Source organism: Stereum hirsutum (assembly GCF_000264905.1).
Source record: "Stereum hirsutum FP-91666 SS1 unplaced genomic scaffold STEHIscaffold_19, whole genome shotgun sequence".
NCBI lineage: Eukaryota > Fungi > Basidiomycota > Agaricomycetes > Russulales > Stereaceae > Stereum > Stereum hirsutum.
In genome coordinates, this window is record NW_006763149.1 from 1012524 (window position 1) to 1037200 (window position 24677).

General features: G+C 50.5%; 7 protein-coding genes across 7 annotated transcripts; 4 read left to right on the plus strand and 3 right to left on the minus strand.

The window, feature by feature from the left end:
* Positions 1-566: 566 nt before the first annotated feature.
* On the minus strand, positions 567-2545 carry STEHIDRAFT_162608 (uncharacterized protein; the record flags this gene model as incomplete). Its single annotated transcript, XM_007310245.1, has 3 exons — positions 567-586; positions 655-2394; positions 2464-2545. 3 exons carry the CDS (start codon positions 2543-2545, stop codon positions 567-569), a joined length of 1842 nt encoding a protein of 613 aa, XP_007310307.1.
* A 281-nt stretch (positions 2546-2826) lies between these two features.
* On the plus strand, positions 2827-3895 carry STEHIDRAFT_87169 (ankyrin). The gene is made up of 3 exons (XM_007310246.1): positions 2827-3004; positions 3162-3743; positions 3803-3895. The coding sequence occupies exons 1-2, from the start codon at positions 2833-2835 to the stop codon at positions 3710-3712; spliced, it is 723 nt and encodes a 240-aa protein (XP_007310308.1). The 5' UTR covers positions 2827-2832; the 3' UTR covers positions 3713-3743; positions 3803-3895.
* Positions 3896-5737: 1842 nt separating this feature from the next.
* STEHIDRAFT_30172 (uncharacterized protein) lies at positions 5738-8050 on the plus strand (the record flags this gene model as incomplete). The annotated part of the gene is made up of 12 exons (XM_007309917.1): positions 5738-5791; positions 5939-5994; positions 6058-6106; positions 6235-6334; positions 6558-6651; positions 6944-6960; positions 7101-7252; positions 7387-7457; positions 7512-7602; positions 7678-7783; positions 7853-7911; positions 7982-8050. Coding segments are annotated over 12 exons (918 nt in total), but the record flags the coding sequence as incomplete, so codon positions are not given.
* Positions 8051-15170: 7120 nt separating this feature from the next.
* Positions 15171-16633, plus strand: STEHIDRAFT_87174 (Cwf15/Cwc15 cell cycle control protein). The gene is made up of 5 exons (XM_007310247.1): positions 15171-15322; positions 15407-15730; positions 15947-16212; positions 16317-16410; positions 16504-16633. Exons 1-5 carry the CDS (start codon positions 15210-15212, stop codon positions 16529-16531), a joined length of 825 nt encoding a protein of 274 aa, XP_007310309.1. The 5' UTR covers positions 15171-15209; the 3' UTR covers positions 16532-16633.
* A 275-nt stretch (positions 16634-16908) lies between these two features.
* STEHIDRAFT_135169 (uncharacterized protein) lies at positions 16909-19297 on the plus strand (the record flags this gene model as incomplete). Its single annotated transcript, XM_007310248.1, has 5 exons — positions 16909-16955; positions 17046-17107; positions 17184-18902; positions 18966-19119; positions 19180-19297. 5 exons carry the CDS (start codon positions 16909-16911, stop codon positions 19295-19297), a joined length of 2100 nt encoding a protein of 699 aa, XP_007310310.1.
* A 178-nt stretch (positions 19298-19475) lies between these two features.
* STEHIDRAFT_67686 (uncharacterized protein) lies at positions 19476-20102 on the minus strand (the record flags this gene model as incomplete). The annotated part of the gene is made up of 1 exon (XM_007309937.1): positions 19476-20102. The coding sequence occupies one exon, from the start codon at positions 20100-20102 to the stop codon at positions 19476-19478; it is 627 nt and encodes a 208-aa protein (XP_007309999.1).
* Positions 20103-22148: 2046 nt separating this feature from the next.
* On the minus strand, positions 22149-24271 carry STEHIDRAFT_105264 (uncharacterized protein). Its single transcript, XM_007310249.1, has 9 exons — positions 24224-24271; positions 23891-24171; positions 23705-23831; positions 23555-23650; positions 23443-23493; positions 22774-23386; positions 22545-22716; positions 22249-22475; positions 22149-22188 (listed from the first exon to the last, which is right to left on the minus strand). The coding sequence occupies exons 2-6, from the start codon at positions 24169-24171 to the stop codon at positions 23285-23287; spliced, it is 657 nt and encodes a 218-aa protein (XP_007310311.1). The 5' UTR covers positions 24224-24271; the 3' UTR covers positions 22149-22188; positions 22249-22475; positions 22545-22716; positions 22774-23284.
* Between the last annotated feature and the right edge of the window lie 406 nt (positions 24272-24677).

Sequence of the window (24677 nt, forward strand, 5' to 3'; positions counted from 1 at the left end):
GGAGATATGAACTAAAGGCCGAAAGATCCAGAGCTGCATGCACGATGATGCGTTCTCGGAAAAGCGAGCGTGAGAGTGACGCACGTACGCGCACTGAAATTCATCGTGGAATTCAAGCTCCGCTCGAACTTCTTTCGGACGCGTATACGCATTCTCTCCCCGCACTTTCTTAGGCAGCCTTCGCAAGAGTATCCGTCTCGCAGGCTCTACTGAACTCCTGCAGCAGCAGTTTCAGTGTACGTGTCATAAATTAGTATAGTGTAGAATAAAGATAAAAGACAGTCATACTTTGGAGTATGGGATTCGAGAGGGACCTAAGCTAAGTGTCAGAACCTCTGCATCAACTGAAGCTGCTCAAACATAGACTCGAACCCATATAAAAACCATTCAATTGTACGTGAATTAGACCAGCATAATGAACACATCAAGACTTTTGTACAGTCGATTATAATAAGTCGTCAGCAGTAATACCAGCGAGCCAGCGCATAGCATCCAGAAGCATACACGACTCAGTCTTTTGACACATCAGCACCTACGCCTTGTTCTCATACATCACAACCGGATATTCACATGTCCGGTAAAGAGTCTACGGACGAAAAAGCATGGTATATGTCAGCATGGATACTTATAACCAGAGACTTAAGAACGACGTACCTTTACGAAACGTCCTCCCGCACTTCGTACAATGAATCTCACCCTCAACTAAATCTCTAAACCTTTCCGCCAAAGAATTACAATTTTCATCACCACCACTTCCACAAACTCCAGAACACAGGTCATGGCGTAAGACCTGGAGGGGTGTCCCGCTGTTGTGCCTCAGTTGCAGGAAACGATAGAGGATTCTGTCTAGCTGTGAGGGATAGCTAGTTTCTTGGGCGGTTTGCCGTACGAGGATGAGTTCTGACACGTTGGGAAAGGTTGCCTCGGCATATTTAGCGCCGTAGACTTCGACAGGCAGCATCTTGTCCTTTGATTCGCGGGAACCGATGTAAGCTGAAAGAACTCCAACAGCCGCGCCCCAAGACAGTGTCAAAGCCCTCAAGCTCGAAAACATGACCAAGAGCTTTAACCACCGACGCTCGATATATAACGCAAGGTTACGCGCGTCTTCAGGTGCAGATATCCAGAGCTTCTTGACGTCGTCCAAGGGCAGGCGTCCGGCGAAAAGGATGACGTCGTCCAGATCTGGCTCATTCACAACCTCTCCATTCAGGTCATGTTTCTCCGTATATTCTAGGCTGAAATCGAATGTCGACAGCTTCGGGTTGCGTGCGGGGGGTTCGTGAGCGCGGTGCCAGTCTTGAAGGAGAGCGCCCGAGGACCATCCCCTCACCTCGTATTTATGGTGATCGAAGTGAATGCAGAGGTCCGAGATGATATCGCCAATATCTCGCCGGCCATGGACATAGCCACCTAGAATATAGAGCGCGATCACCAAGAAGGGGTCGATGACCTCTACGACGTCCACGCAGAAGCGTACGAACCATCGCGGAGGGGAAGGGAACTCAATGCAATTAAAAATCAGAGCAAAGTCGGTGACCAGGGCGGATGGGATCTCAAAGAAAGTGAGATTCGGAAGTACGACGGGTAATTTGCCCTCTAACTTTTCCATAACCTCTTGTACGACCTCCAAAATGTCACCAGCGAATGACATGTCGAACGAGAGGGTTTCGAGGACAGGGGCGTGTTTAAGGATGAGGAGGATGTGTTGATGGAACATGATGGCGTCGAGGTGAAGGTGCTGTATGGTGCTTAGTAGACTATAGTCGTGTTGGATATCGAATCCTCGGCGCAGCACGAGCGTATGGAGCTTAGGCATGTAGGTGAAAAGACCTTTGTTTAACCAGCGATAATCTGAGGAATATTTTGAATCCAGGAGTTCGATGCGAGTCAACTCGGGGGCCGGCCATTGAAACCACGTTTCCACGAAACCGTCCCAAAGTTCATCATAATCACCACACATATCGAGCGAAAAGTCACAGACTCTAGGCAGGTTGTCGGACAGAAGGTAAAACAGGTCAATATCGAGGAAGACGGAGGCAGTAGTGTGGAGGGTCAAGGGGAGGGTTCCAGATCGGTTAAGGTACGTCGTGATCCAGGGCGCATTGAGCCCTCTAGGAATATGAGACCAGAGCTCGGGCGTACGGATGGCGACGTTATGCCAGTAGCTGCAGACCTGGGAGTAAGACGCAAAACATGGGGCAACTGTTCCAGTAGAATCAACCGACAGAGCAGGAATATGGCGAAAGATCAGTCGAAGAACCTCGACTGGGAGTTCGTAGACAGGCCCCCGGGTGAAAGATGGACGTGTCGAGAAAGATTCGGAGGATATTTGCGCTGGTCTTCGTGACACAGTAGGTGAGCTCGAGCCTGTTAAATAAAAATGATTCGAGCCTATTAAATAGAAAGTATTCGTGAGTTGTTGAGATCATGGAGATGTTTCCAGAAAAAAGTGAAAAGTACCGATCAGGCGAGGTCCGCGAGGACGTCGTGATAAAGCAGAACGAGAACCACGGGCAGCCTCCAGGATTGTTATTGGCTGCATTCTGTAGACAAGTTATGAGAGTTTCTGACGGTTGACAGGTCGTAGAAATCAAGTAGGAGAAGAACTTGTGTGACAGTACGGAACGGAAGAGTTGGTGGTTGGGACACAAGTTCGATCAGCGCGTCGACACAACCCACCGGCCTCGGATAAATGCGGGCGGAGATTGAACACGTCCCGGTGTCCGATTGTGGCGTGAAGCTTTTTTTGGTCTATTCTCCTCACTATTACAGTCGTTTCGCCATCGCTTTATTTCATCTGTCCTCTAGTATATCAAAAGAATTCTCTAAATGGCGACACCAACACAAGAGGACTACGAAGAGCTTATCCTCTCATGCCGCTACGGTGATCGCGAAGATGTTGAATCCTTCATCTCTCAGTTCGGGGTAGATCATCTCGCCACAGCGAGGGACGACAACGGAAACACGATACTGCATATGGCGGCTGCCAATGGTCATACAGGTATGTCGATATCATTGTTTTCTTCCCATTCACCGTCGTGTTTCTTCCTGTCCGTCCGCCTTCAACCTCAAAATCTTCCGTTCCATCTGACCTGTTAATCCACTAAAGATCCCCCCTAATTCACCATTTTCCACATGTCGCCCCCGGTAACATACAGATCTCGTCAAATACATCCTCCCACAAATCCCAAAATCATCCCTCCCCGTCCTTCTCCGTGCACAAAACAACTCAGGGTCGACAGCCCTGCATTGGGCCGCTCTCAACGCTCACCTCGAGACTTGTCAGTCCATCGTAGGGTTCGAAGCAGGCGAGGGTACAGGAGTCGAGCTCCTCGAGATACGAAATGTTATTGGTGATACTGAGAATGAGAAGGGTGTGGAAAAGGAAGGAAAGAATGAGGAAAGAGAGGGTGGGAATGGAAGGAGTGTGCTTGGTGTGGCGGAGGAGGCTGGATGGGAAGAAGGAGCAAGATGGATGGTCAGTGTCATGCGGTTGGGCGAAGGGACCGGAGAGGGTGCTGGAGGTAAGTCGAAGGAAGGGGACGGTGGAGATGAAGCAGGAGACGAGGATGAGAAGTTTGAGGGAGGTGAAGTGGAGGTGGAGATTGAGGATGCGGATGGTGGGATTGCGAGGATGAGTCTGGGGCCGAATGGGGCGAAGCCTGTGGAAGTGGTTACGCCACCAGCGACGGAAGAGGCGAAGTCATGATGTTGATGGGGCTGGGTAGGTTGTTGAAAAAGTACGTCGTCTGCCTACTTGCATTCGACAACCCATCTTCTGACCATCGTTTCATGAAAGATTGCTGTATCTTGTATCATCTTGTATCCACCATCGAGACCTTGTGTAGGTTCCCCTATTCAGAAGTCTCAATCTAAATTCCGATCAAGGCGATGGGTGTTGGATCGTCGTTTGCATCCGATCACTATTCACCGAATACCGGTTACATTCTTGCTTGACTTCGCATCTCTTCAGAGTCCAATGCTCACTCCTGCTCAACAACTAGGATCGCAGTCCATTGCATAGCCCAGGATGATGTCGCTTTTTCGCCCACCGGTCTTCCTCTTCTCCGAACAAATAGTTGGAGCTATTGACAGCCTTCATGCGACTCTCTGGCAACAGAATACGTTACCCTCAACCTTTTATTGCACGGTCTTGTTTCATTCGGTGGTCAATTTTCCTGATGCACGGGTGGCAGGTGGGCCACACGCCACATAGCTTCCCCAATGCTCAAGTTCCGGATTACTTACAGAGCAACGAACAGGACCGGCACCACAAATCCCGGCTCTTATTGCGATACCACCCCCTCATCTTTCCTCTCGGAGATCTCGAGTCCCTGTCCATGCTTTTTTCTCGAGTGCGATCATCACGCTTGTCAGTGGCACTGGCATTGGCAGGAGACGTCGGTGACTCTAAACTGATCGCGATGACGATTTCAACGTTGAATTTTGCACTGATATTCGGTCACTTGGCTTAAGCAGAGCTTGAGGCACTCACTGAGTACTGGTTTGTGGCCGGATCTGCCGAACCGCCAACGTCACGGTCCCGAACGAGAAGGGATGGACTGTCGGAAAAAGGAGTATTCCTTCTAGTGCCTCCATGGGTACCTATCCTGCGTGCAACGCGCCCGAGTGTATGTCTTGTCAACTTGAAGGCGTCTGCGTCGTCAGGTGTCGTAAAAGACACCTCCAGTAAGTATCTCTCTTGACTCTGAGGCAACATACCATCAAGATGAATTTGAATACTTCTCATGGCTGTAAGTATGTAAGAGCGAGTGAATTTCTAAGAAAAGAAAGGCAGTCCGCAGTGCGATTGTGTTTAGAGCGAAGAGCCGGGTCCGGTATCGCATGTTGATCGTATAGGTCTTCGCTCTCCACTTCTGCATGCGCACCGCATCAAGGCATCAAGGATCCAGAATGCATCAGTTCGAATTCCAAGGGCTCGCAATCTTGTCTCACCCCTCATGCAGATATGGCCGAATGGACGAACAGAGCAGTGGAACAAAATACAGATGAGACAAGGTAAACTTTCCGGAGTATTTTCACTGTAAAGATGTCGATATGGGTCGCAAGTCGGCCATTCCAATGCGGCCGCACCTTAGCGACGATTGTGCTACGCGTCTACTTACCACAAATGGCTAAGGGTTTTGAGCAAGAACTTGCAAGAACGTCACACGAGGTACGCTACTGTAACGTTATTTGAACGTTATGTAGCACGTACTGCCGCCCGTGGACGGCTCCATTCTGTGCCACCCGAGTCTGTTTTGAATCCATCACCATGTCGTCGGCACAGGTCGCTTTTTTGAATCCAAGCTTCTCGAGTCCCAAGAGGAAAAGGGGCACTCTCTGGATTCGGGCTCGGAGAAGCTTGAGCCTCATGACCTTCTTCTTCTCCCCTTCCCCACACGCCCGTCGGACGCGAGCTTCAGGACAATAACCCGTTCGGGACTACACTCTTCTTTCTTTTCGACTTCGACCTTGATCATCTTGCCACTTGTTCTCGTTGCTGCTGTTGTTGTTGCAGACGACGACGACGACGTCAAAATCTCGGGCTACAGCTGTTGAGACGACCGGGACCTGTTCGTGTGGCAACGTCGCAGTACCGAGGTTGACTTGTGTCGTAGCCACGGCAAACGCACGAACTTTTGAAGGGATAGCGCTTGGCGACAAATCACGTTCCTCGAGCACTATTCCTCTGACCAACTAACGGTACTCGAAGGAACGTGAACAGGAGAATATGTCGCATACTACCCCACAGAGCTATCTTGTTTGGTCCCTGCTGTCCAGTCTGGTGAGTCTTTCACGGTGCTGTGTCTCGAGGTTACTCGGTTGTGGCTGATACACTTTTGGGTTACCTCGTCAATTTGTATCTCGCTTGTGGTCGTTATCGTGCGTGCGCGTCGTGTACGACATACGGGATGTGCTTGCCGTGACTTAGCTCGGAGTGTTTCTTGTCTTCCATCTGTGGAGATTCGACAGGTTCAAGTGCTTGAGGTACGTCTCTCGTTAGATAGATGTCCTAGGCGCCAAACTGAGGCCCACGTTATTCATGCATAGATGGAGCAGCACTAGTTCGCAATCGGGCGCGTTCAAGCGTCTCATGACAGTATGTCTCAGTATCTTCCTACCATGTCCCAGCTCTTTCTTGCACGTTCTTCTTGTCATTTTCAACTCCTTCCATGAAGTTGCTGCTCTTGTATGACATTGGAATGCTGACCGATCATATCTCTACAGTACTCCTATCTCCTCAGTGTACCACTCATCATAGTGTACTCTATCGGTTTCGCGGTCATCAAGTACGGCGAAGGATTCGTTCAGCTTCCTGCGCTTGGTAGTGAGTCCGATATCCTCGCCAGCCCACTCATCCACTCCTTCCGAATAGCACAGCTTAAATCGCAACCAACCCGCACTTCTCGCACTCTGCCCTTGTTCCATAATGTCTGACTGATTGACATTTCCCCGTCTCACGACGATCTTCATTCCATTCCGTCTCTACACGTTCCATTATTCCTCAATACCCCGCTCTGACATCGCATCTGGTCCATTATGAAACACAGTCGTCCCAACTCCGCATCAACTATGGTCCAATTCTCATCAACGGGCGATCCTTCCACTCTATCTCTGTATATCGCTAGGATGGGCACTTGAAATGTACGTTTTTATTTTTGCTCTTTCGGTCTCCCGAGAACATTTTGCGCTCTGCCCGACCTTCATTGTTCATCCTGTGTCCTCTGTGACCGCTCCGTGTCCCGCTCCAGTTGCACTGTTTTAGAGCACAGGGGCATGGGAGCAGAAGGGTGATTTAGGTGCAGGAGATGCGGAGAATTGAGATCGTGGTATTGTACTTAGACTTGGAAGCCGCCTTATACCAACTATCTGCAACTCAATCCAACCCTTCTATAACAAAAACTAATACTACTCTTACCTTTGCTCCACGGTGCAGGGTAACACATCTCGAAGGTTCGTGGTCTTCAATCTGGCATTCCTATCGTCAAGCTGATAGTCACTCCCTCCTCTGTCAACACTACCATCCCACTCATACACAAACGTGCATCCACTCATCCTCCACCCCATCATCTCCTCGGACCCGGGTACAATAGAGCTATGTTTCTGGCTCTTCGTGGTAAACGCGGGTGCAGTCCAGCGTGACTGGTTCCGAAGTCGGTATTTCAAGACATGGGCGATGGGAAGTGTGGTTGCGGTGCTATATATGCCGCTCGTGACGATCTTTACGAGAAGTGATCCACTGAGGGTGAGTTAGTGCCTTCCTTATATCTGCCCTTCCATTCCCTTCTACAACCATGCTGTTTTCAAGATACGTGATACTGATAGCGAAAAGGATGTGGCAATGTGGCACTGACGAATAATTTTTGATTGGAAGGATAGTCAGAGAGCTGTATTTTCTTAGCCGGAAGTCTGGGGAGTTTGACGTTGACGGTATGGTTTATACCGGTTCTGTACGTCTCAAGGGCTTATTACCTCTCGAAATTTACTAAACTGCAATGTTGTAGATGGCGATTCCCGTCTTTTCTGGAGAACCTTGAGCAGGAAGGAGTCGATATGGGAACGATCGTGCGATTGACCAAGTTTCATGAGCTTAACGTACGTTCTTCAAATGTCGTTTCCTTCTGTCTTTTGGTCGGACTATGACGAAGAATTGTGCATTGAATGTATTAGGCCATCCGGGTCATGTTTCGCTTCCTATTCGCTGCTCCGCTTCTCATCCTCGCTGTTGACGGTATCCGGCCGCACCAACATGTTAACGAAAGCTTGATCGGGACAGGTAAGCTCCATTCGTGTCTTGGTGCGTAAATGAACCATGAAACGCTGATGGTTGACTGTTGCTCGACAGACTTCCTCGCCATGACCTCCGCATTCGGAGTCGTTGTCTCTTCGGGCCTAACACTCGTTGTATGTCGCCCCGTTCTGTAACCATAACAAATACTCATGCCCCCGTCAAAATCAATCTCGCGCCATGAAGATATTCTTCCCCCGCTCAATCGAATGCGAAATCGCTGCCAGACGCAAAGCAAAAGCGTTCAAATCACTCACACCGTTCACGCAAACCGCTCCCAATCCTACCAACACCAACACTCTATCCACCACGCCACACGATCGCAGGGCTTCGCCTGGGTACAACAGTGGCAACGACCGAGATGGTAGGGGAGATAGGGATGACCCGTATTCGAGCAGACGAGACTTGCGTCGGTCACGGAGTTCGATAGACAAGGATGTGGCGAAATTCGATGATGTTGATGATGCATCGGTGAGGATGCCTGCGACTGGCCAACTAAACTATCGGGACGGTATCGACGAAGGGGCACGTCAGAGGCAAGACCATGAAGTTCAACCACCCGCGTTCTCTGCAGTCGAGTTTCCCATTCGCACAAGGCCTGCTACCACAGACCTCGAATCCGGCACCCTCCCGCCTCTCAAAACCGACTTCGATCATCGTCCCGTAACGGCCAGCTCTCGTCGTCAAACAGCTAGCACTAACACGAGAGGTTTGGGCTTTGGAAGACGAGCAACTATGGAGAGTTTGAGGTCTGCTTGGGACGAGGGTCGAGAGAGGGAGGGACAGGATCCGTCGATGTTGATGCCAGATAGCGGAAGGGAAAGAAGGAGTGTAGACGGGATGACGGTCATGACGGCTGACGATCCCTTCGGTTCTCCGACATTGACACTCCCTTCGTATACCTTCACTGCGCCACAACATTCATTCCCGACCGCACACCTGGATAACCCGTTGCCGTCGACCAATTGGAATCACAGTGGCAATGTTGGGGTTCATTCATCTTCTGCAGCGATCGCGAACGAGCCACCACCTCCGAATCCTTTCAATAGCCCTTCGTCGTCGATCTACGCCGGATCACCGCTTGTAGCGGCTTCGCCCTCGAATATATCCTCACCACAGGCCACGATTGCGTCTGCCGTCAATTGGAACAGTCCGTCGCAATCGTCCCATGCACATGCCCCACCGCTCTCGCATTCTGTGTCGGATCCTCAGCCCCGAATCACACCACTTAAACTCGAACCGAATCGCAGGCCACCAGAACCCCAGAGCTCGACGATGAAGAAAAAATCGAGTGTGGATAGATTGTTGATGCTCCAGAGGAAACCGAGCGCGAGTGCTGTGAGGGAGAATATCGAGATGAAAGAGAGCCCGGCGGGTTTGAGTCGGCCGCAGGGGATAGATCGCGAACTGACGACGGAGGGTGAGAGGGGAGTGTCGAGGCATGGGACAGGGACCGGGAGTGGATCAGGCACAGGGAGTGGGAGTCGGAGTCAGAGTGCGTTGGGATCATTGTTGTTGACGGAGGGAAATTTGGAGCGGCATAACACGGATGGGTCTTCGACGACCGCGACCGTAGTAGGCGCCGGGTCAGGTATAGGGACTACGAAGGTGCAGAGCCCGTTGGTGCCCAACAGACGCAAAAAGGAGGAGCCACCGACGACGTCGAGGTCGAAGGTAAAGGCGAAGGAAGTGAGAGAAAGGAGGGAGATAGACAGGGGGAGAGACGAGGTAGAGGTCGGATTGAGGGAGAGGGAGAGCGTGCACTTCGTGGCTGGATTTAGGTCGCCTATAGGTGTGTTTCGTTTAGAAGCTATATATTTCTTTTGGGTCTTCCACTGATCAATTTCTTCCTTTGAACAAAACTAGACATGCGAAGGGGAGATGGGAACTCTTCGGATGACTAGTAGGGGCTGTGTGTTTATTATTGATCTGTATAACTATATGAGTGTCGCGCTACTATCTATACACATGATTATTTTCCTAAAAAACAAACTGCTGCATCCCCGGCTCTCTGTTGTTTTCGTGCTGCTTCTCCGGCGACTCGGACGCAAGTTCAAGTTGTTCGCTTCCATCTACGGCGGAGATATTCTGGTTTGAACCTCCCATCCTAGGTTTTTAGAGTTTAAAATAAACTGTTTGCTTGAACATCACTCGCCAATTGGCTTGGGGCTTAAAACCGTCTTAAGGATGGTCGACTCAAGGGTTCATCGTGGCAAGACCGGACGCCACCGCCACAATCGGGCTCGAGAAAACGGAACCAACCGGAGCCGCGCGCTCTTCACAAGACGTCGACCTCTCACCGCGACCACCAATTTTGCCCTTCGCCGTCGAATACAAGTGGAATATTCGCGTTTCACGCTTCGTCTTCACCCATTTCTCGCGTCGTTTATATGCAAGTGTATCTAGTTCATCTCCAAAATATGTTTGCGCACGAGCTAGCTCACACCTCGTCACGATAGCTTCCACTGAAGATCTCGCTTTATTCAACTTCACATCTATATTAGTAGGCTCCGCCTCATGGATGGTGAGTAACGGTAGTTTAGCGCGCCGTGAAAATACTCAAAAAAGCCATAGGCTCCACTGTATCATCTACTGCCATGGATTGTTCTTCAGATGATAATCCCGTCTCGAGCACTCAGTTGGTCGCTCTCCGAGGACCAAGCCCACCGTTGGCGTCTAATACTACCTATATATCACGAGTGCCCTTCGAGGTGCTCCAAATCATCTTTGCTACTCATCTGAAGTGTTCTATCGGTGAAGAAGAGCGCGCACATCAATGGTTCGCTTACTCGCAAGTCTGCCGTCAGTGGCGCGAAGTCTCATTACGATCGCCACACCTCTGGTCTCGCATCACCCAGGACCTTTCAGCTCCATGGGTCGTCGCCCATTTCGAACGTTCTGGAACGCAGCCGATTGACGTCGACTTCAGCTGCGATGCATTTCAGGCGGGAAACCTCTTCTCCCTGTTGCGCTTTAACATGCACAGGGTCCGCGGTCTTTCATTCGTTTGGGGACCCGAGGACAGTTCCTCCGGCGATCCCATGGACGAAATTCTGGACCTTCCGGCTCCGTCGCTGGAGAGATTTCTTGCCGTCGAAGAAACGGGAAACATCGACTGGGAGTTACCCGACGCAATGTTCGCCGGCAACTCTCCAAGGTTACACATTGTCGATCTCAGTCAAGGGTTCCGCATTCGCTCACAATGCTCCCTCCTTCCGCATCTTCACAATCTGAGCCTCGGAGGGCTCATATCATCGATTGGAATTGTTCCGATCATCGCGCGCACGCCATCACTCGAGACGTTGAAATTCACGATGTTGATGAGTCCTGACGACACGGAGGCGATCGAGGAGGCCATGGCGGAGCTTTCGGATACTACCATCCCTATTGAGCTCCCGAATCTAAAGCGACTCGAGATCGAAGACGGCTTTGTGACCGACTTCCTACGCATCATGGACCTCGTTCGCATACCACTGGGCACCCACTGGCGCATCCACTTCGAACCTACAACTCATGTACGCGATATATCATGGTTCCGCGCCCTGGACATTTTTTCGTCACACGTCCATCGCAGACAGGAAAGCTATGGTCCGCTATCAGACCTACATGTTGGAGTCGGCCAAAGGTGCATGGCGATATCCGGATGGCTGGCGAGTGAAGCGCGCGCGAATTGGTATAACACAGTCAGAGCTTCAAACTGGCGAGAGGAGTTCAGCGCCTTCGTGCTTCAATTGCGTTATAGCTACAAACTCAACCAAACTGACACGAGCCGATCTAAATCAATCCCATTCGACGAAGTCGACGACATGCTTCAGCGGCTTCCACTCAATGGCCTTACTAATGCCTGGCTTGAGACAAACGGATGGCCACCTAGACACGACCCAGATCTATCGATACAGTGCGATAGTCCCTCCCGCTGGCGTCCCATCCTTTCCAAGCTATCAGGCGTTCGCACTCTCAGACTCTCACGCGGTGTCATATACGGCGTACTTCGCGCCTTGACATTCGCTCTCGATGGCACTTTGTCGTCTTCCACTCCTGCGGAAGTTCAGAGGCTGGAACTTGACCGCCTACAGGAGTTGACTCTCGACATAGATGACCAGTACCAATATCCTCCCGAGGTTGCCGATGCAAGCCCTTCCACCGTTGCAAGATACCTCTATCGCTACGTTCTGCTGAGGTATCAGATGCTTTTACCTATCCAAATCATTCGCCATGATCTCTGCTCGACCATCTGCTCGTCGGAGACCACCATGGAAGCGCTAGCATATCTTGTGGAAGAGGGCGTGTATTGCATCAAGTGTGGGAAGTCGATCTTGACCAGTAAGTTCTCGATGTTTGTCGTTCGCTCCGTCGCTGAATGCAGACTCCCCCCCAGACTCACTTGGCCCCATGGTCAAATTCCAAGTCGTCGTAGAGCAGGAATCTGGCGAGACTCAGAAAGTGGTCTTCTATCGGCGACCGCAGTATGAGCCTCGAGCTATTAAGCCGTTTGTATGCACCATGCTCGACCTAGATCTCGAGGAGTGAGTCTTCATGTTTTTCGCTCCCTTGCATCAGGTTATTGACCGTCAGTGCCACAGCGCAAAGCTTGTCCCTGAAGGCGCCATAGACGGCATCCCGACGGTAAGGCTTCTCCATCTGACGCCAGATCAGGTGCGTCAACTGGTGGACGGGGTTGTTAGAAGGGTTATAGGAGACGAGTTGATATAGGTGTGAGTCTTGTCCATTGAGCCTGTACACTCTTCGACATTTCGCGGGAGTCACGACCGATACCGTTACTAACTATTGGCGATGTGCATAGTCATACAACGCCCAACTGTAACTCCTGTTCATACATTGTGAACTGAAGTTCGGAGTAGAAGCCTTTCGCTGGCTCAAAATCAGCAAGTTAGAGTGTGAAGTCCGACACAGGAGTCGACAGGCGGGCTTTCGTTCCTTTTGTCTCTCACCGCGCCTATAGTAGCTTGATAACATGTCGACCCCCTACAGCCCGACAGGGCATGATCTTGTTCTCCACAGTACGGGCGCCATTCTGATCGCAGAATTGACACAGGCGGTCCTCTTGTGATATAGAGTCGAGGATGGCACGAGGAACTCACTGGCAGCGCAGTCGCTCGATGGCCAGTCCATGGCTCCGTGTAAGACGATCGCAGGCGTGCGGCGTCCCTCATAGCAGTTATAAGAGATTCTACCACACATGGTGCAAGGTCTTCATGAAAGACGAATACAATCCATTCTGGGTCAAGGGAGTCGAGCGCATTGGAGAGGTTGCCGACTCAGCTCGACCTTCCGCTTCTTGCAAGTCCCAAGGATCGGAATCATTAAGAGCGCAGCGAGGTAGGCGATGACTTTGGAGAGTATTGTTCGTCTGGAACTGCACTGGTCTGACCTGGTCAACACCCAGTTAGGATACACTCATCAGACCCCGATCGGAGAGCACTGACTTTTATTTTGACCCAGGTCAAGGGCCATCCATCCTCAGTCTCATCGCACATCTTTCCGATCACTCCTCCATCTTCTCTCCACTTCGATCGCGCTACGATCGTTTTGATGAGTGTAACATGTGTACAGCGACAGATCAAGATGAGACCCGGGTGGTGCGCGCCAGTTCTCGGTGTGGAACATAACACTCTAATACTCAAGGGCAAGGGGTTCTCCTCCGTCTTCTCAACCTCTATATTTATCTCCTGCGTGGCGCACACCGCAACGCCTCGGACGTGCGGTATTCGTGCTGTGCACCACAAAAACCTAGAGGTTGTATATAAACCTTGAGAGCACGATCAAAAAGTTTCATCTGCACTTTCTTCCTTTACTAGCTTTCCATTTTCCCTTCAGTGGTGCGGGCCTTCTCCTTTTTATACTTGTGCACGTTGTCCCCGAATCTCATCGAATCATTGACTTCTCGCAGCTCACTAGCATCTACGAGTCAAGCATCGAGAAGGCGGCTTCCATCTTCGTCCTGGGTATCCCAGCAACCCTGCAGAATCCCTCCGTTATTCTCCTCCAGAGATCACGCATGGAGCTGGCATCTCCACCCAGGCTTACACCGATGTGGTTTGGAAAATACCGTGAATATCGCACGCCTTACTGCGACATCGACGAAAGCTACAAACAATGGTGTTTGCAGGAGGCTCAGTCGCGTCACTCGTGGGTAAGTTTAGTCTGCCTTAAGAACGAAAATACATACCGTTGGCTCGTGTCGTATAAATTGGGTTTCCCACTGAAATAATATGAAGTACGATGATTTCAAGAGGCTGCACCAGCTGGTCGACGGACATAAAAGACCCGGAGAAGTTGTCATGTTTTTCGGGAAATTCTATGGCTGCACAATTGCTGAAGTATATCAGCATCAGCTGTACTGGCGTTGGTATTTACAGCCGGCACACAGGGAATGGAAAAAGGTGAGTGTTCCTGAATTTTCTGGATGTTAAATGACGCAGACGAATGGAACCAGTACAATCAATTCCAACGCATGATAAACGACTATCAGGAATATATGGAGGCTCACGGGCACAAGCTCAAATATCGTCGAGCGACTGAACTCAGCAGAAGAAGACGTAAGTAGCTGAGTAGTCACATCTTTGTTAGCATACTCCGACTGTTACACGTTACAGGAGGAACAAAGAAGTGCATGGTCGCTCAACCACGCTCTTCCGCGAAGAAATCCAAACAGAATACTGGTAACAAGAAAGGTGAAGGGCACCCGAGGTTCCATCCATACTCCTTACGACCTTCTCCTTATTGATATCTCGCTTTATAATTTTTCTTAGTTACGTGAGGTTGAGTACTATTACTTTGTGGACCGTCACGGACGACTTTCTTCCGTGTAGACACACCGTTAATCTCGTTAATCCTTTCTATGGCTCGTAGTTGATGTATGTATATATGACTGGAACGTAGCTACGAAGTAGCACAGGGGATATGATAGGAGGATCATATAAGTATATTACATTATCATTAGCTCTTCTTTGCGCTTAGGGGATGGATCGTCTAGTTGAGAGGGTGAAACAATCACAGACGCATTTAGTAGTAACGTCGGGAGATTCAAGTTGAGAGAGTCGACTCGCAAGTTGTACTCTGTGTCCAGCGTTATATCCACTTATATACTTTATCATGGCTATAGCCCTCATTCATGAAAATAAAATGTCTTGCGGACTAAGTACTTACCAACTCATACCCTTGCGATGTGAAGAGGACAGTGTCCAAGCGGATGAGGGTTTGCTTTGATTTGGCGAAAGCGGCGAACATTAGAGGCGCCGAAAAACCGGGCTTTCCACGTGGCGCAAGCGCCCGTGCTCAGTTCAACGCCACGATTCGCTCGTCTCGACATTTGCCTTCCCTCTCATCTCTGCTTTCTCTTCACGCCTTGGTTCTACCTTGTAACTCTCTGTCTCACAACTACTAGTTCAATATGTCCACAGCACATAGACCGACATGGGACCCCGCACAGGCGAAAGATGTCAAAGGTGGCTCGCGCCAGTTCTCGGTACGGGACATGGCTGCTCATACGAAGTTGAAGTTTCGGTGCGTCAAAGTCTACATACGACTACTTCTCGTCTGACATTTTGTCTCTTGATGGTGGATTGCGACTACCTTTGACGTGTACAGTCAAGCAGGTCAAACATCTACTGACGAAGTAAAGAAACGCGACCTCCGCACTGAGCTACTCGAAGCAGAGATGGAAGCCCGTAACAAGAAGCGAAAGGCAGAAGGTAAACCATTAGAAGAGGCGCCGAAGTCGGCTGGGGCGATTACGGCCGGTGGTGAGGATGAGGAGGCAAATAAGCGGAGGAAGCTGCTGCAACAGGCGCTGGAGATGGACAAAGACGAGGATAGCGACAGTGACGAGGATGAGGGGAAGGAGAAAGGAGATGGAGATGGAGAGAAGGCGAAAGGGAAGGGAAAGGAGAAGGAGAAGGACAGTGATGAGAGGTGAGTTTCGCCCTTGGTTTCTATCTTGTCTTTGCATGGAGGGTCATGCCCGAGCTACGTTGCTAGTAAGCAACCAAGGCTTATGAACTCTAGTATCATGAGTGGACACCGCTCTTTATTCCCAAATATTTACCTCGTCGTCATTTACTTGATTTGCCCTTCTTGCACACCTGACTCTATCCTAACTAACTATGCGAACCTCCCTTCTCTCCTCAGTGACTCAGATGAAGATTCAGACGAAGAAGATGACACTGCCGAGCTCCTTCGCGAACTGGAAAAAATCAAACGCGAACGGGCGGAAGAAAAGGAACGGCTCGAGCGAGAACAGAATGCTTCACAACAGGCTGAACGGGACGCCGAAATCGCGACATCGAATCCACTGTTGAACCTGGCTGCAGCTTTGGGACAGGGTCCGAATAATGGAGTGGGAGTTAGCACGACGGCGCCAGGGACGTTTGCTGTGAAGAGGAGATGGGACGATGGTGAGTCACTTTTCTTCCATAGTTTTCTGCAGACAGGTTTGCGACGATGTGAGGTGCATTGGTTGTGCCGTGCTGACGGTTTGTTGCCGCGACGTTGTCTTTAGACTTGATCTTCAAGAACCAAGCCATTAGCCAGCGAGACAAGGACAACCGAAAGGGCGAATTCGTGAACGATCTTCTCCGGACAGAGTTCCACAAGTGCGTCTACTTCTCTTCGGTTTGGAGGCTTTTTGCGTCCATCCACTACACAAGGTCTATGTCGCTAATGGACCATTTCTCGCTTTTCAATAGGAAATTCATGTCGCGCTTCATCAAATGATTACATTCGTTCTTCTGTCTATTTTGGCTCCTTCGCGTTGTATATCTGTATAATCTCTATTTCTTTGCGTATCGACATTTTTACCGTTGTGGCACCTTTGCGAACCGTTGTTATCTGGCTCAACAGTCCATCGTTTCTGGTTTCAACCTCGTCTGAATGGCTCTACGCTAGCAAAGCACCATCCTGAAGTCGGAGGGTGTGGCCCAGGTGTCCCGTGTCGCGGCTACAAATTGAATCTCCGCTTAAAAATTGTTGATGGCACTCCTTGAATTTCAAACGAACGACAAGTTGAGAACCACCCTTTTTGGAGACGATGTGCTGTATCTGAGACTCCTTTTCCTTCTTACCCATCCTCAACTCAGCCCTTCGCAGGCTTAATGGAAGTTTTTGGGCATAAACTTCACACTTGGTTGCGGTCTTACGGGTCAGTTCTTCACTGCACAATATGTCTTCAATAAGTTACGCTTCGTGGCGTACTGCTCACCGTTCGGATCGTGCTAACTTCAGAGAGTAGATTACAATCAGGTTCACATACTGAACTCACCAATACGTCTACACACATTGCTCCAGTTCAAGGTAGAGTTCCCTTTCGTCGCTTCACTACCCGTTTCACCAACTTAGCCAGCCTTAACTGAATCGACTGCTGGTGTAGACGTAGAACTACCGAAAGACCAGTCTTCAAAAACTCAACAAGACTCCACCACTGGTCTGACATTTCTTCCTCCTCCCCCAATATCCCGATTACCGGTAGAAATCTTTCGGATCGTCTTCTCCTATATCGTCTCCTCGAGCATTGCGACAGACGACTCGGAGCGCGATGCCCAGTGGTATGCGTACTCGCAAGTATGTAGCCACTGGCGCAACATCTCCCTTCGCTCGCCTTCTCTCTGGACGACCATCACAAAAGATACCCCGGCTACGTGGATAAGCATATTCCTCGACCGATCCGCCTCGCAGCCGCTTTTCGTTTATTTCCTCGTTCGGAAATACTTAGAGCAGGACCGTTTCGCGCGCCTCTCCTGCGAGATGCATCGGGTTCGCGAACTGACGATGGACTTAGAGCACTTAGGTGCTGAAACAGATTACTTTCCATCCGGAGTAGAGGTTGCTCTATCGAAGCCGGCTCCTGTCCTCGAAACTTTCATCGCTATCGATCACTCTGCTGACTGGGATTGGGAGCTTCCTCGCAAAATGTTCAATGATGAGGCACCACGTTTACACAGCGTGAAATTGGCCGGCTTCATGAAGACTCAGTTGGACACGACGCTTGTTAAACATGCTCGACATCTCGATGGCGGATGGCAACATACGGCGTTTTTTATCGCTCCTATGCTTGTCAACGCACCGTTCGTCGAGACTTTGAAGTACACTATGGGCCCCCACCCGGACTTCGATCCTGAAGTTGAGGAGGTTTTGGGCGGTCTGCGAGACAAGGGTGTACAGTTTCCCTTCGAGCTTCCCCACCTCAGGCGTTTTCAGGTCGACAGATGTATGACCAACGACCTTTTACGATTCCTCGACCATTTCATCATCCCACCTTCCGCCCGCTGGGAGATCAACTTCAACCACCACTGGCACGTCCGGAGCACCTCATGGATTCGCACTTTGGACCTCCTTACTAAGCACATCCACTATCGCCAATCTCCTGAAGTCGCGGGGCCCCTGCACGACCTCAAACTCGATTTGGGCCACCGAATGTTACGTGCGGGTGGGTGGACAGACGGAGTGCTTCCGAAGTATTGGTGCCGCGGGTACCGTGCCCCAGGTTTGGACTACGACCGTGCGGAATTCGATTTCGAACTATACTACAACGAACGGGACTTCTCCCTTCACGCTCATCGAGGAGCATCCATGTATACACCATTCGATGAGACGATCGACCTCTTCACCAGGCTTCCGCTCTCACAAGTTCGAAACGCTTGTTTTACGTCGTACGAGCTCCTACGCAAGGACCACCCTGATATCGCTGACTGCTGCAACGCCCCCTCGATGTGGAGGAGGATACTGCGTCGGTTTCCTGAGTTGAGGACGATGCGGTTGTCGCGGGGCGTGGTGTTTGGCGTTTTCAGAGCGTTGACCGACGAACACGAGGCGAGGAGGCCTGCGTTGCGGTATCTCGAGGAGTTGATCGTCAATATGCGCAATTCGAAGCAGTATCTGGCTTGCGGGTTGTCTCCGGCTAATTCGGTAGCTGTGATGAGACATCTCTACGGTTTCGTCAAGCTGCAGCATGATGCCGGTCGACCTGTGGGGATCTTGCGCACCGATCTCTGTGAGACGTTGTGCTCTTCCGAAATAGCGATGGATGCGTTCGTGGCGCTGGTCAATGTGGGTGTGTACTGTACCCAGTGCGGACGCGAGGTCCTCAGAGGTGCGTGAGATCATATCGACGCGTCTTCGTCATACGCTGATGTTGTCTTCTTCCTGTTTGTAGCCTTGATGGACGACAAGAAGATGGCGAAGATCGAATTCATTGTGCCCTCGGGAGGGGACAACTACGAGAGGCTTGTGATTTATATCAACGAGAAATATGGGTACAGCAGCATCACCGAGTTTGTTTGTGAGTGGTACGGCCTATCAAGCAAAAAGTGCGTGTTTCGTCCGCTGGTGTTTATGGTGTATTAGCTCAACTCGACCCACTTCTTCAGCGCATACTGTGTCTCGATCGATGTTAAGGAAAACACGATGCCTTGCATGGTTGTTCACGTGTCTGATGAGGAAGAAGAGATGGAAGAGGGTGGCCAGTCGAACATGAATCAGGGCTGACCTTTTGTCCTTTGGGACCAATACGAAGGCGCCTTGAATTGAATTTCCCCAAACATTTTCTCGGTTTTGTCAATATCTAACTAACCTATATCAAAGGACGACCAATCACTTATATTGCTCTCAAATCTATGATACTAATCCTTCTCCCGGTTCCCATTTCCTTCAATTGTCAGTTTACTCATTTTGATGATGCTGCGCCACCGCCACTGTGATCACCAGCGTCTTCCACGAATTCCTCCATCAACATCCTGCCACCCACATTGACCGCACCTCCATCTCCAAGTCCGATCATCACAAACATCATCCTTGACCACTTCTTATCATCCGGATTCCTCCACGCATGCATCGTCCCTCTCTGAACGACCACATCTCCCGCCTTTAAGACCCTCTTCTCCCCGCTATCCAACTGCAGTTCCATCTCACCTACGATCACGACTCCGTAGTCCACGCTCATTGTCCTATGCATCGGAGTGATATACCCAGGCGCGGTGTCGACGATACGACAGACCGAGCCGAGCGGGTCCACGAGACCGAGAGGTGGTGATTGTGAGGTGGGGTCGGAGAGAAGGGCACGGTGGAGGTCGAGGTCGGCCGTGTCGACGAGACCGGAGGTAGAGAGAGAAGCGTTGTTGGTCGTGTAGGCTGTGGTCATCTGGAATGCGTCAGGCTTGGCCATATCCCATGATGAGGGTTCGGACGAGTAGAAGGTGGATTTCAGAGTGACTGGATCGTTTGCAGTGATGTGAGTAGTGGGGGGTGGTAAGGGGTCGCTCGAGCTTTTGGGTATTGGTTGTGGTCCAGACATATTGATCTGGAGAAAGTGGTGGTTACTGTAACAGTGCGCTCGGAGGTGATGGCGCAATGTGGATTGATAAGCCCTCTTGGGTGTGAATATTACCCAGCCTACTGATCACATGGATAAATAGAGACGAGGAATTGAAGAAGTCGTGAAGACTCTTGCATATCCACTTCAGGATTGGAAACATGGTTGGGGAGGTACGAGACTCCCGAGGTTGTCGACATACCCTTGAGAACAACGATGAGTAGGTGCGATGTGGACGGGGAGCCACATAAGTTCACGTAGGCGCCACACACGTCTAACACAGGTTGAGCAGCTCGTTAAGCGCAGGTATATTGGCTTCACCTTGCCTGGCCCTCGTAGATGGCGTAGTCTCGATGACAGCAGAATAGTGTAGCTTTTCGTTGATTCGTCCCCGAGATCATGGTGGTACATAGTTGGATGGGTAGAGTCGAAAAAGCTTTGAGCGCCGCCGCCCCGGACACCTGCACGAAAGTCGGAGATCGAAAATTTCTTGTGTGGCGTCTTTCCCCGCCTTGTCCCCGCCTGTCCCCGCCTCAACATCATCTGCATTTCAATCTTCGACTATCGCGTCGAACTACTGGTCGTCAGATGAGGAACACAACGCAGCTCTTGTTTCCCTATATAGGTCCACTGGCTGCTCTAAGCGTATGAACTCTTATCCGGTATCGGGCTGGACTGGCAAAACGTCGTCGTTCTTGTGTTGTTGCTGATATTTCATACCGATGGTCCTAGCGACGCCCTCATTGGGTGGCATGCTGTGGCAGACTCTTGTTCTCTGGAGGCCAAAGCGCGTCAAATTTCCATCAGATAATTTCTCTCACAAGAGTATAAAGGGTGCCTGTGTTATGTCAAAGTTCATTAGCTGTCGCCCTTTCCTGGACCATCTCCTGACGCTCCTGGGCTCCATCCACAACGACTGATCATTCGTGGTATATATCTATGATATGTTTTGCCGGACATTCCAGCTAACCTTGTTTACGCACAGAAGTCACCCAAAAGTACAGCTCCAAGATATGTCTTCGTTTTGCGGATTGCTCTGGGGTCGTTTTCGCTCGAGTCCTTCGGCAACTAGGCAGGCTCCGCATGAATACGCCTGTTCACCCACGCCCTTTCCGTACCCCTCCCCCGACACTATGCTCGATCAACATGCTACACACTACACTCCAGCTCACCCACAGTCCGAAGTTTTGTCTCCGTCGAACACATTTTTCACGATCAAGGAAGCTACACTTTGCAAACGGGGATTTAGAGGAGCCTGGGTTCGCCTTAGCGCGTTGGGACGGTCGAAGCCCGAAGTCTCTACCCCTCAACCTATCACTGCGACATCTATTTCAACAACTACTCCTATTACCGTCGGACGCTCCACTGTGTCGCACAAGCCGCCTGTCATTCATCTCAGCGGTGTAGGCGTCGGAGAGGAAATTATGTTTGGTGACTCTTCCCGTGTCCCGAGTTCGTCACGCCACATCCAGCGCACATCTCCGCCACAGCAACCAACAAGTCCCGGCATCTCAGAGGCGTATACTGAGTTGAATGATCGTGAGGTATGTCATACTCATTCTATGTCTTGCGCTGTTTTGACGTTGTTCAATATACAGGTCTTCATGAGACAGCTCAGAGCAAAGGACGTTCCCCAACAGACGAGAGGCGATCGAGATGTCCCGAGGAAGAGACCTGCCACCAAACCTGCCCGCCCGTTTGTTGACTCGAAAATAAAAGTGTCTTCGAGTCCTTCAGGAGGGGAAAATTCTTCTCGTGGCAAAGGGCGTTCGACATCCACCACATCGGTGATTCCGACCAGGCCCCCTCTGGTTATCTCCAATCCGACCGTCCAGTCTCCTCGATCATCATTGGCGTCGTCTGTGATGAGGCCCCTCTCTCTATTCTCCAACTATCAACCTTCGAAGTCTGGTAGCATTTTCAACTTTGAGCACGGGCAATCCGGTGGGTAGCCCCAGAAATATGTCCACGAGCTTTGATCTAATCGTTCGCCGTAGCTTCCTATGATCTTGAGAAGCAGAAGATGGCTTTGAGTCCGGCGAAAACTCTTGCGATCGGAGTGTTGACTGTACGTCTCCTAGCGAGGATGTGTTTTCATGCTCATGCTGACGTGTCCTATTTTCGCCAGAACCTCGTGGACGCACTCCAAGGCGACAGTCACCCACAAACTAGACTTCTTCTTTCCGATTTGCAGCATAACATCGATGGGTTCACGAGCGTTATTAGTGATATCCTTGACTGGGCTGAGGACCCAAAACGCCACTTGCCGGAAATGGAATCACCTAAGCACGGCACGAGGAGGGTCGACCGTCAATGGTCGCACAAGGAGGACAGTCTCTGGAGCCTGCTCGATCAGTGAGTCCTAACGCGTCTCCACAGATGCTTAGAAAGTGGTGCTTACAGGTGTGCATTGTCGGTCGACAGCTCTATCCAGCTCTTCACCCAGTTTCTGAACGAAGTGGTTCCGGACCATTCGCTACTCAAGGAATACTCGCACGCTGCCAACAGACTTCGAGAATATAAGCGCGCCGCCGCCGCTCTCAATGATGAGCTTCCGGCATATGGCAATGTCGCGAAGAAGCTCTTCCTCAAGCTCCAGGTGAGTAGTGTACTTTCTTGTGTGGAACTGCCGACTCATCCGGCCCATGATGATCAGTTAGCGCACCATACCCGCGTCGAAGTCCGCTTACGGGACCAGTTCAATCATATCCGTGGCGAATCACCATCGCTTCATGATGCGTACAAGTATTGCGTTAAAAGCGGAGACCGTAGAGCACGCCAAGTTGAGTACAAGTACGACCAACGCAAGAACGAACTCCGACAACTCAAGACGAAGATTGAGGCTCGTAGGGATGAGATGAAGAGTCTTCATGAACAACTAGGATCGGAGAAAAGGGTGGAGCAAACGGACGTGGAGAAAGAATGGAAATGGTTGTTGAAGGAACTTCAACCTCCAGTCCTCGATCTGGGTATCTTTGACGAGCGCGACGAATACTGACAATAAAGGCTAGGGATACGATTACGACTGACGAAATACACGACTATACAACGTACTTACGGACTACCTATGATAATATAACTCACGAACTCATGCGCGCACAACAAACGTACAGGACTAAGGATGAGAACTCGTGCCGAAGCAAGTACTCCATAAACCATTCGCTTCAACAGTCCAGAGACATTACGATGACCGGGAATGGACCAGTCGCGGCCTTCATTATGGCCCTGCCTCTCTCACAAAAGCCCATTTTTTGGTACTTTATGACCTGTCATAGTAGCGGCATCAGTAGGGTACGACCTCAAGCAGGTCGAGAGGACATACGTTGACTTCGGCTGGAGTAGAAAGGCCAATGATCTGATCTTGTGTACGGGACTGTATCGAAGAGATGAGAAGATGATATGGAGGTAAAATAGGCAGAGAACATCATACTCACATTACGCACATGCGAGATCATAGCTGAGGCAAATCCACGACGCTGATATTTTGGGTCTGTGGCGAGCTCGCAGCACCAAAAACAACGCTGTCGTTCCTGCGCCATGTCTTGAGCTCAGGACCGGCGAGTTTCATGAAAGGAACCACATACTTCTTCCGTGAACGATCGCGCCATGAGTTCAACAGTAGTTGTATTACACTGTCCGTGCCACCACATCTGCGCCATGGGTGATAACCGATGGAAGAAGTGGTCGAATCCAAGAGCACGTTGCTCATGGCTGAAAGTCGTGATTATCAACGTCAGTGGACTCGAATAGAGTGGTGCAAGGTTACTAACGTGCTGAACATATCATGATCAGGTTCTGTCCACAAACTTATGGACAGAATCTCGTCAGAGCCTTGTGGCTGGACGACGAATATTTCGCCTTCGAGGGCAATTGCTCGTATCATGGCCGTAAAATAATCGGCATGTAAGTTCCAGTTGCCGCCAAGTAGTGCTTTTTGTGAGGGGTCTACAAAATAACTGATCAGAAAAAGACTGACAGGAAATATTTTGGAGGGACCTACATCCTTCGTATGCACGAACAAGGAGGGATGCTGCTTGGGCCACTTGCGCATCTTCGAGACGGTCAATCATCGGCAAGAGATCATTACCGAGGAGCAGATGTACCTGTGATAGAGTGCAACCGTCTCACAAGGGTCTTCAGTCCATTTCGGCTATCGTTTCTTGATGCTGGATCTACAAGGAGATCAGTACTTTGATGTTGGAAAGACAGATAAGTAGTACAGTAGTATGGAGTTGGGTGAACGTACTTGGTGTTAGCGATGATGATGATGGTTGGGAAGAAAGCATGGTACAGAACATATTGAGGACTTGTCGATAGTAGATCAGTCTTTGTGCGGAAGGGCTGTGTTCGCGAATTTAGGATCCTTGTCTCGGGAGGCTCAGAATATATGTGTCTGTACTGAGACAAAGCCCGCTCACACCCGACTTGCTAGAGATAGGGGCAGAGCGGAGCGTCGGCTCCAGAACGGCCGAGACCCTTTCCCGTCATGGGAAGATTCGAACAAAGAAACTCGGAACTGGGCAAGCCAACTGGCGGTGACGTTGAACGGGTTGAACG

What these genes read in the sequence shown, in the direction of transcription:
- STEHIDRAFT_87169 (XM_007310246.1), top strand. Translation starts at nt 2,833, where the DNA reads ATGGCGACACCAACACAAGAGGACTACGAAGAGCTTATCCTCTCATGC. An exon ending in GGCTGCCAATGGTCATACAG is followed by an intron (nt 3,005 to 3,161) that starts GTATGTCGATAT and finishes GGTAACATACAG; the next exon opens with ATCTCGTCAAATACATCCTC.
- STEHIDRAFT_105264 (XM_007310249.1), bottom strand. Translation starts at nt 24,171, where the DNA reads ATGCGCAAGTGGCCCAAGCAGCATCCCTCCTTGTTCGTGCATACGAAG. An exon ending in GATCATGATATGTTCAGCAC is followed by an intron (nt 23,832 to 23,890) that starts GTTAGTAACCTT and finishes CACGACTTTCAG; the next exon opens with CCATGAGCAACGTGCTCTTG. An exon ending in CTACTCCAGCCGAAGTCAAC is followed by an intron (nt 23,387 to 23,442) that starts GTATGTCCTCTC and finishes CTACTATGACAG; the next exon opens with GTCATAAAGTACCAAAAAAT.
- STEHIDRAFT_87174 (XM_007310247.1), top strand. Translation starts at nt 15,210, where the DNA reads ATGTCCACAGCACATAGACCGACATGGGACCCCGCACAGGCGAAAGAT. An exon ending in CATACGAAGTTGAAGTTTCG is followed by an intron (nt 15,323 to 15,406) that starts GTGCGTCAAAGT and finishes TGACGTGTACAG; the next exon opens with TCAAGCAGGTCAAACATCTA. An exon ending in GAGAAGGACAGTGATGAGAG is followed by an intron (nt 15,731 to 15,946) that starts GTGAGTTTCGCC and finishes TTCTCTCCTCAG; the next exon opens with TGACTCAGATGAAGATTCAG.